The sequence below is a fragment of the Choloepus didactylus genome, assembly GCF_015220235.1.
Source record: "Choloepus didactylus isolate mChoDid1 chromosome Y unlocalized genomic scaffold, mChoDid1.pri SUPER_Y_unloc1, whole genome shotgun sequence".
NCBI classification, from domain to species: Eukaryota; Metazoa; Chordata; class Mammalia; order Pilosa; family Megalonychidae; genus Choloepus; species Choloepus didactylus.
The window spans coordinates 3206030-3216640 of NW_023637624.1; the positions used below are offsets into that span (position 1 = coordinate 3206030).

General features: G+C 41.0%; 1 protein-coding gene across 1 annotated transcript; it reads right to left on the bottom strand.

Annotated features, from left to right (window-relative positions):
• On the bottom strand, window positions 1–10042 carry LOC119525914 (arf-GAP domain and FG repeat-containing protein 1-like). Its single transcript, XM_037824704.1, is given in 4 exon segments — window positions 1–902; window positions 934–1135; window positions 9459–9691; window positions 9694–10042. Coding segments are annotated over 4 exon segments (1686 nt in total).
• Window positions 10043–10611: the final 569 nt, after the last annotated feature.

The following is a 10611-nucleotide window of genomic DNA, read 5'->3' on the forward strand; positions in this document are numbered from 1 at the left end:
CTATAAGAAAGGATTGGTTGATGAGCTTCCTGTTGGAAATTGTCCTGTTGGTGCAGCAGTCATAAAAGGGTTACTACATACACCAGCAGCTGCAACTTGACCAAAAGGGGTTACCACTGGCTTTGTTTGTCCAAATGCTGCAAAACCTGCACCATAGGGCTGTTGAAAAAAAGCTGTCTGTTGAGAGAAGGCTACTTCAGCTGGAAAAGCAGGCTGCTGGAAGCTGCCACTAAAGCTGGCGGGAAGACTATAAGGAGGAGGGGTAACAAATCCCGCAGGCATGCTCATGGATGCAGTGCCAAAGATTGCCACTGTTGCTCCTCTGGTATTGGTCTGAAATGGATTTATAGAAGATGCCACAGGAGGACCAGCAGCAACAACAAATGGATTTGTGGAAAGTATAACTCCAAATGGAGCAGGTACATTTGAAGAAGCAGGCTGTGTCTGTGCAGAGGCACCCACTGGCACTGTTCCAAAAACATTGCTGCTAGCATTACCTGTGGAAGTATACACATTATTGGAAGTAGCTGCAGAACTGAAAACACTGCCTAGTTCTGCCAGGGCTGCATACTTGCATGAAGATGCACTTGACTGACTGGGAACTGAAACCATGGAACCAGCAGAAGCTTTACCTGTGGTCCCAAAGCCACTCCCCTGATCACAACCTTGTCCAGCGCTGAAGATACTGTCTAAATTTGCAAGTGCTGCATATTTGTCTTCCATCTGTAGACCAGCTTTATTTGTTGAAACTTTAATAACAGCTGATGCTGTTTGATGACTCTGGGAAGAACTGAAGCTTCCAAAATCAGCACTGGAGGATTTGGGGAAGTTATCGAAATGAGCAAAATTAGCATTTACTGATCCAGCACTTCCACCTGTAGTTTGGGGCTGAAAAGGAGAGCACTTCCACCTGTAGTTTGGGGTGGAAAAGGAGACTTGCTGTGAGGAAACCTCCAAAATTACTCCAACCACTAGACTGTCCAAATGCATCAAAGTTTTCAAAATCTGCATTTGCAGAATTCTGAGCTGCATGACTGTTGAAATGTGCAAAATTAGCAAAACCGGCTGTCACTGTTGACTGAGGAGCTGGTACAGCAAAGATACGTGAGCCAAGATCACTCAAAAGGTCAAACTGGAGCTTCCGGGGGCAAGATGGCGGACTGGTGAGCTGTATGTTTTAGTTATTCCTCCAGGAAAGTAGGTAGAAAGCCAGGAACTGCGTGGACTGGACACCACAGAGCAATCTGACTTTGGGCATACTTCATACAACACTCATGAAAACGTGGAACTGCTGAGATCAGCGAAATCTGTAAGTTTTTGCCACCAGGGGACCCGCACCCCTCCCTGCCAGGCTCACTCCCGTGGGAGGAGGGGCTGTCAGCTCCTGGAAGGAGAAGGGAGAACTGCAGTGGCAGCCCTTATCAGAAACTCATTCTACTGATCCAAACTCCAACCATAGATAGACTGAGACCAGACACCAGAGAATCTGAGAGCAGCCAGCCCAGCAGAGAGGACACAGGCATAGAAAAAAACAGCACGAAAAACTCCAACATAAAAGCGAAGATTTTTGGAGTTCTGGTGAACCTAGAAAGGGGAAGGGCAGAGCTCAGGCCCTCAGGCTCATATGCTAATCCCGAAGAAACGCTGATCTCTCTGCCCTGTGCACCCTTCTTAATGGCCCTAATTGCTTTGTCTCTTAGCATTTCAATAACCCATTAGATCTGTGAGGAGGGCCCTTTTTTTTTTTAATCCTTTTTTCTTTTTCTAAAACAATTACTCTAAGAAGCCCAATACAGAAAGCTTCAAAGATCTTCAATTTGGGCAGGTCAAGTCAAGAGCAGAACTAAGAGAGCTCTGAGACAAAAGGCAATAATCCAGTGGCTGAGAAAATTCACTAAACACCACAACTTCCCAAGAAAAGGGGGGTGTCTGCTCACAGCCATCATCCTGGTGGACAGGAAACACTCCTGCCCATCGCCAGCCCCATAGCCCAGAGCTGCCCCACACAACCCAGTGTGACGGAAGTGCTTCAAACAACAGGCACACTCCACAAAACTGGGCATGGACATCAGCCTTTCCTGCAACCTCAGCTGATTGTCCCAGAGTTGGGAAGGTGGAGCAGTGTGAATTAACAAAGCCCCATTCAGCCACCATTTCAGCAGACTGGGAGCCTCCCTACACAACCCAGCAGCCCAGAACCACCCTGGGGGGACGACACTCACCTGTGACATAGCACAGTCATCCCTCAACAGAGGACCGGGGGGTGCACGGCCTGGAAGAGGGACCCACTTGCAAGTCTCAGGAGCCATACACCAATACCAAGGACTTGTGGGTCAGTGGCAGAGACAAACTGTGGCAGGACTGAACTGAAGGATTAGACTATTGCAGCAGCTTTAAAACTCTAGGATCACCAGGGAGATTTGATTGTTAGAGCCACCCCCCCCCTCCCTGACTGCCCAGAAACACGCTCCATATACACGGCAGGCAACACCAACTACACACGCAAGCTTGGTACACCAATTGGACCCCACAAGACTCACTCCCCCACTCACCACAAAGGCACAGCAGGAGAGAACTGGCTTGTTGAGAACAGGTGGCTCATGGACACCACCTGCTGGTTAGTTAGAGAAAGTGTACTCCATGAAGCTGTAGATCTGATAAATTACAGATAAGGACTTCAATTGGTCCACACATCCTAAAAGAACCCTATCAAGTTCAACAAATGCCAAGAGGCCAAAAACAATAGAAAATTATAAAGCATATGAAAAAACCAGACGATATGGATAACCCAAGCCCAAGCACCCAAATCAAAACATCAGAAGAGACACAGCACCTAGAGTAGCTACTCAAACAACTAAAGATGAACAATGAGACCATAGTACAGAATACAAAGGATATCAAGAAGACCCTAGAACAGCATAAAGAAGATATTGCAAGACTAAATAAAAAAATAGACGATCTTATGGAAATTAAAGAAACTGTTGACCAAATTAAAAAGATTCTGGACACTCATAGTACAAGACTAGAGGAAGTTGAACAACGAATCAGTGACCTGGAAGATAACAGAATGGAAAATCAAAGCATAAAAGAAAGAATTGGGAAAAAAATTGAAAAAATCGAAATGAACCTCAGGGATATGATAGATAATATAAAACGTCCTAATATAAGATTCATTGGTGTTCCAGAAGGGGAAGAAAAGGGTAAAGGTCTAGGAAGAATATTCAAAGAAACTGTTGGGGAAAACTTCCCCAATCTTCTAAACAACATATATACACAAATCATAAATGCTCAGCGAACTCCAAATAGAATAAATCCAAATAAATCCACTCCGAGACATATTCTGAAAACACTGTCAAACACAGAAGAGAAGGAGCAAGTTCTGAAAGCAGCAAGAGACAAGCAATTCACCACAGACAAAGGAAACAGCATAAGACTAAGTAGTGACTACTCAGCAGCCACCATGGAGGCAAGAAGGCAGTGGCATGATATATTTAAAATTCTGAGTGAGAAAAATTTCCAACTAAGAATACTTTATCCAGCAAAGCTCTCCTTCAAATTTGAGGGAGAGCTTAAATTTTTCACAGACAAACAAATCCTGAGAGAATTTGCTAACAAGAGATCTGCCCTACTGGAGATAGTAAAGGGAGCCCTACAGACAGAGAAACAAAGAAAGGACAGAGAGACTTGGAGAAAGGTTCAGTACTAAAGAGATTCGTTATGGGTACAATAAAGGATATTAATAGAGAGAGGGGAAAAATACATATGACAAACACAAACCAAAGGATAAGATGGCTGATTCAAGAAATGCCTTCACGGTTATAACGTTGAATGTAAATGGATTAAACTCTCCAATTAAAAGATACAGATTCGCAGAATGGATCAAAAAAAATGAACCATCAATATGTTGCATACAAGAGACTCATCTTAGACACAGGGACACAAAGAAACTGAAAGTGAAAGGATGGAAAAAAATATTTCATGCAAGCTACAGCCAAAAGAAAGCAGGTGTAGCAATATTAATTTCAGATAAAATAGACTTCAAATGCAGGGATGTTTTGAGAGACAAAGAAGGCCACTACATACTAATAAAAGGGGCAATTCAACAAGAAGAAATAACAATCGTAAATGTCTATGCACCCAATCAAGGTGCCACAAAATACATGAGAGAAACACTGGCAAAACTAAAGGAAGCAATTGATGTTTCCACAATAATTGTGGGAGACTTCAACACATCACTCTCTCCTATAGATAGATCAACCAGACAGAGGACCAATAAGGAAATTGATAACCTAAACAATCTGATAAATCAATTAGATTTAACAGAAATATACAGAACATTACATCCCAAATCACCAGGATACACATACTTTTCTAGTGCTCTCGGAACTTTCTACAGAATAGATCATATGCTGGGACATAAAACAAGCCTCAATAAATTTAAAAAGATTGAAATTATTCAAAGCACATTCTCTGACCACAACGGAATACAATTAGAAGTCAATAACCATCAGAGACTTAGAAAATTCACAAATACCTGGACGTTAAACAACACATTCCTAAACAATCAGTGGGTTAAAGAAGAAATAGCAAGAGAAATTGCTAAATATGTAGAGACAAATGAAAATGAAAACACAACATACCAAAACCTATGGGATGCAGCAAAAGCAGTGCTAAGGGGGAAATTTATAGCACTAAATGCATATATTAAAAAGGAAGAAAGAGCCAAAATCAAAGAACTAATGGATCAACTGAAGAAGCTAGAAAATGAACAGCAAACCAATCCTAAACCAAGTACAAGAAAAGAAATAACAAGGATTAAAGCAGAAATAAATGACATAGAGAACAAAAAAACAATAGAGAGGATAACTATCACTAAAAGTTGGTTCTTTGAGAAGATCAACAAGATTGACAAGCCCCTAGCTAGACTGACAAAATCAAAAAGAGAGAAGACCCATATAAACAAAATAATGACTGAAAAAGGTGACATAACTGCAGATCCTGAAGAAATTAAAAAAAATATAAGATGATACTATGAACAACTGTATGGCAACAAACTGGATAATGTAGAAGAAATGGACAATTTCCTGGAAACATATGAACAACCTAGACTGACCGGAGAAGAAACAGAAGACCTCAATCAAACCATCACAAGCAAAGAGATCCAATCAGTCATCAAAAATATTCCCACAAATAAATGCCCAGGGCCAGATGGCTTCACAGGGGAATTCCACCAAACTTTCCAGAAAGAACTGACACCAATCTTACTCAAACTCTTTCAAAACATTGAGGAAAATGGAACACTACCTAACTCATTTTATGAAGCTACCATCAATCTAATACCAAAACCAGGCAAAGATGCTACAAAAAAGGAAAACTACTGGCCAACCTCCCTAATGAATATAGATGCAAAAATCCTCAACAAAATACTTGCAAATCGAATCCAAAGACACATTAAAAAAATCATACACCATGACCAAGTGGGGTTCATTCCAGGCATGCAAGGATGGTTCAACATAAGAAAATCAATCAATCTATTACAACACATTAACAAGTCAAAAGGGAAAAATCAAATGATCATATCAACAGATGTTGAAAAAGCATTTGACAAAATCCAACATCCCTTTTTGATAAAAACAATTCAAAAGATAGGAATTGAAGGAAATTTCCTCAATATGATAAAGAGCATATATGAAAAACCCACAGCCAGCATAGTACTCAATGGTGAGAGACTGAAAGCCTTCCCTCTAACATCAGGAACAAGACAAGGATGCCCGCTGTCACCACTGTTATTCAGCATTGCGCTGGAAGTGCTAGCCAGGGCAATCCGGCAAGACAAAGAAATAAAAGGCATCCAAATTGGAAAAGAAGAAGTAACACTGTCATTGTTTGCAGATGATATGATCTTATATCTGGAAAACCCTGAGAAATTGACGATACAGCTACTAGAGCTAATAAACAAATTTAGCAAAGTAGCGGGATACAAGATGAATGCACATAAGTCAGTAATGTTTCTATATGCTAGAAATGAACAAACTGAAGAGACACTCAAGAAAAAGATACCGTTTTCAATAGCAACTAAAAAAAATCAAGTACCTAGGAATAAACTTAACCAAAGATGTAAAAGACCTATACAAAGAAAACTACGTAACTCTCCTAAAAGAAATAGAAGGGGAACTTAAAAGAAGGAAAAATATTCCATGTTCATGGATAGGAAGGCTAAATGTCATTAAGATGTCAATTCTACCCAAACTCATCCACAGATTCAATGCAATCCCAATCAAAATTCCAACAACCTACTTTGCAGACTTGGAAAAGCTAGATATCAAATTTATTTGGAAAGGGAAGACGCCTCGAATTGCTAAAGACACTCTAAAAAAGAAAAACAAAGTGGGAGGACTTACACTCGCTGACTTTGAAGCTTATTATAAAGCCACAGTTGTCAAAACAGCATGGTACTGGCACAAAGATAGACATATAGATCAATGGAATCGAATTGAGAATTCGGAGATAGACCCTCTGATCTATGGCCGACTGATCTTCGATAAGGCCCCCAAAGTCACTGAACTGAGTCATAATGGTCTATTCAACAAATGGGGCTGGGAGAGTTGGATATCCATATCCAAAAGAATGAAAGAGGACCCCTACCTCACCCCCTACACAAAAATTAACTCAAAATGGACCAAAGATCTCAATATAAAAGAAAGTATCATAAAACTCCTAGAAGATAATGTAGGAAAACATCTTCAAGACCTTGTATTAGGCGGCCACTTCCTAGACTTTACACCCAAAGCACAAGCAACAAAAGAAAACATAGATAAATGGGAACTCCTCAAGCTTAGAAGTTTCTGCACCTCAAAGGAATTTCTCAAAAAGGTAAAGAGGCAGCCAACTCAATGGGAAAAAATTTTTGGAAACCATGTATCTGACAAAAGACTGATATCTTGCATATATAAAGAAATCCTACAACTCAATGAGAATAGTACAGTCGGCCCAATTATACAATGGGCAAAGGGTATGAAAAGACAGTTCTCTGAAGAGGAAATACAGATGGCCAAGAAACACATGAAAAAATGTTCAGCTTCACTAGCTATTAGAGAGATGCAAATTAAGACCACAATGATATACCATCTAACACCTATTAGAGTGGCTGCCATTAAACAAACAGGAAACTACAAATGCTGGAGGGGATGTGGAGAAATTGGAACTCTTATTCATTGTTGGTGGGACTGTATAATGGTTCAGCCACTCTGGAAGTCAGTCTGGCAGTTCCTTAGAAAACTAGAAATAGAGTTACCATTCGATCCAGCGATTGCACTTCTCGGTATATACCCGGAAGGTCGGAAAGCAATGACACGAACAGATATCTGCACGCCAATGTTCATAGCAGCATTATTCACAATTGCCAAGAGATGAAACAACCCAAATGTCCTTCAACAGATGAGTGGATAAATAAAATGTGGTATATACACATGATGGAATACTACACGGCAGTAAGAAGGAACGATCTCGTGAAACATGACAACATGGATGAACCTTGAAGACATAATGCTGAGCGAAATAAGCCAGGCACAAAAAGAGAAATATTATATGCTACCACTAATGTGAACTTTGAAAAATGTAAAACGAATGGTTTATAATGTCGAATGTAGGGGAACTAGCAATAGAGAGCATTTGAGGAAACGGGAACAGTAATCCAAGAAGAACAGATATGCTATTTAACGTTCTGGGGATGCCCAGGAATGACTATGGTCTGTTAATTTCTGATGGATATAGTAGGAGCAAGTTCACAGAAATGTTGCTATATTATGTAACTTTCTTGGGGTAAAGTAGGAACAGGTTGGGAAGTAAAGCAGTTATCTTAGGTTAGTTGTCTTTTTCTTACTCCCTTGTTACGGTCTCTTGAGATGTTCTTTTATTGTATGTTTTTTTTGTTTTTTGTTTTTTGTTTTATTTTTTTTTCCATACAGTTGATTTAAAAAGGAAGAAAGGGTTAAAAAGAAAAGGAAAAAAGAAGGAAAAAAATATGTAGTGCCCCCTTGAGGAGCCTGTGGAGAATGCAGGGGTATTGGCCTACCCCACCTCAATGGTTGCTAACATGACCACAGACATAGGGAACTGGTGGTTTGATGGGTTGAGCCCTCTACCGTAGGTTTTACCCTTGGGAAGACGGTTGCTGCAAAGGAGAGGCTAGGCCTCCCTATAATTGTGCCTAAGAGCCTCCTCCCGAATGCCTTTTTGTTGCTCAGATGTGGCCCTCTCTCTCTAGCTAAGCCAGCTTGAAAGGTGAAATCACTGCCCTCCCCCCTACATGGGATCAGACACCCAGGGGAGTGAATCTCCCTGGCAACGTGGAATATGACTCCTGGGGAGGAATGTAGAGCTGGCATTGTGGGACGGAGAACATCTTCTTGACCAAAAGGGGGATGTGAAAGGAAATGAAATAAGCTTCAGTAGCAGAGAGATTCCAAAAGGAGCCAAGAGGTCACTCTGGTGGGCACTCTTACACACAATTTAGACAACCCTCTTTAGGTTCTAAAGAATTGGGGTAGCTGGTGGATACCTGAAACTATCAAACTACAACCCAGAACCCATGAATCTCGAAGACAATTGTATAAAAATGTAGCTTATGAGGGGTGACAATGGGATTGGGAAAACCATAAGGACCACACTCCACTTTGTCTAGTTTATGGATGGATGAGTAGAAAAATAGGGGAAGGAAACAAACAAACAAACATACAAAGGTACCCAGTGTTCTTTTTTACTTCAATTGCTCTTTTTCACTTTAATTATTATTCTTGTTATTTTTGTGTGTGTGCTAATGAAGGTGTCAGGGATTGATTTAGGTGATGAATGTACAACTATGTAATGGTACTGTGAACAATCAAATGTACGATTTGTTTTGTATGACTGCGTGGTATGTGAATATATCTCAATAAAATGAAGATTAAAAAAAAAAATTTCTACTTCTGACCAGCAGAGAATGAGAGTTGCTTGACTAGTCTTTCAACAGTATTTTGTGTTGTTCTCTATCTTTGCTAATTTGATAGCTCAAAAATAGTGTTTTGATATATTAATTTGATATCTTTAATTACAAGTATGATTGAATAATTTTATCTGTGTTTACTAGCCATTTGTGTTTTCTTTTTAATGAACTGTTCATGCCTTGCCTGTTATTTCGCCGGTATATTTGTTTTTCTTTCTGATGGTATGAGCTTTTAATATATTAAGAATATTGATCCTGCTTTTGTTAAGGTTATTGAAATTATTTTTTCCAGTTTACTTGTAAATTTTATAATTGACATACACTTTTTATCTTACATAATTATATCTCTTTGCTTTGTGTTTTGTGCCATAGTGTTCAAGCTTTCAAAAATCCCACTGAGAAATGAAATATTAATATTTAATATTTTTCATTTAATAAAATTTAAATATAATTTTAAAAAAAAAAGGTCAAAGTGCTTCTTTTCCTGCTGCTGCCCTTGAGAGCGACCTACAGCAGGAGACTGACTAGGTGTGCCCTTATTTAAGTGCAGTGCTGGTGCTGAATCTCCTAAAAGAGATTTCAGTGGTTTGACCTCAGGTGTGCTTCTTGTACTACTGGCAGAGGACCTTGAAATAGATGCATGAATTGATGCTACCACTTTGGCTTGTTCTGGTGGAACATACCATCTTTTCTTTTCATATTTTCTAGTAGAAATTCTTTCACTTTTTGTGGATCCCTGAAGTCTGGAATTGTTGAATATCTATCATCAAATAATCCTAGCCAAATCTGTTTACAGACCTCATTTCCATGATTTTGCCGAAATTCAATTCCCTGTTGTGTGAATGTTGTCATGGAGATAGTTTTCACCCTGTGTGGTGGATTTAAACCTGGCAGGCTGCCTGAGCAGGAGCTGCGGAGGAAGGAGCGGACCATCATGTTCACGTAAGTGGGGCCGCGCTGGTCGCAGTCGAAGCACTTTCGGTTGTGCAGGATGCCGGTCATGTCCCGCAGCATCTTCAGGTGCTTCTCCTCCTGCTTCCGCTTCGCGCTGGCCGCCATGGCCGCGGCGCTGAGGGAGGAGGCCGGCAGGTCCGGGAACTGGGCGGCGGTGCGCTCGGGGCCCGCGGTCCCAGGGGCCGCCGTGGCCGCCGCCTTCTGTCAACGCGCGCTACCCGTGCGGACCTGGCCGCCGCGGCTCGGTTCAGCTCGACTTGGCTCGGCGCGGCACGGACGCTGCGGAGCGCGGGCTTACCGGCCGCACCAACCGCTCTGGCCAGGACAACCGCCGCTCACATTATTTTATTTTATAGTTAAAAGGCTTGGCTATCATTCAAGCTTACTTTGGCAGAATAGAGGACATGAACCCCAAAGTCATTGGAATTAGGAAATTCAAGGAAGCACTTTTACACAAAGAGCCCACTCTCCTGTTGTTCCTCCTTACTCCATGGCCACTCATCCCCAGTCAGTTTTGCTTTCTCTTCTCTTGTGGCCCCTGTTTTCATATGAATACACTGTGCAATCATAGACCATCTATTTAAGCAACTATGGACCTTTACTGAGCTTCTCAGCTTATGTGACTGCTCTCTCCAATAGAACATGAGATCTTTCATGTTAAAGACCATGCTTCT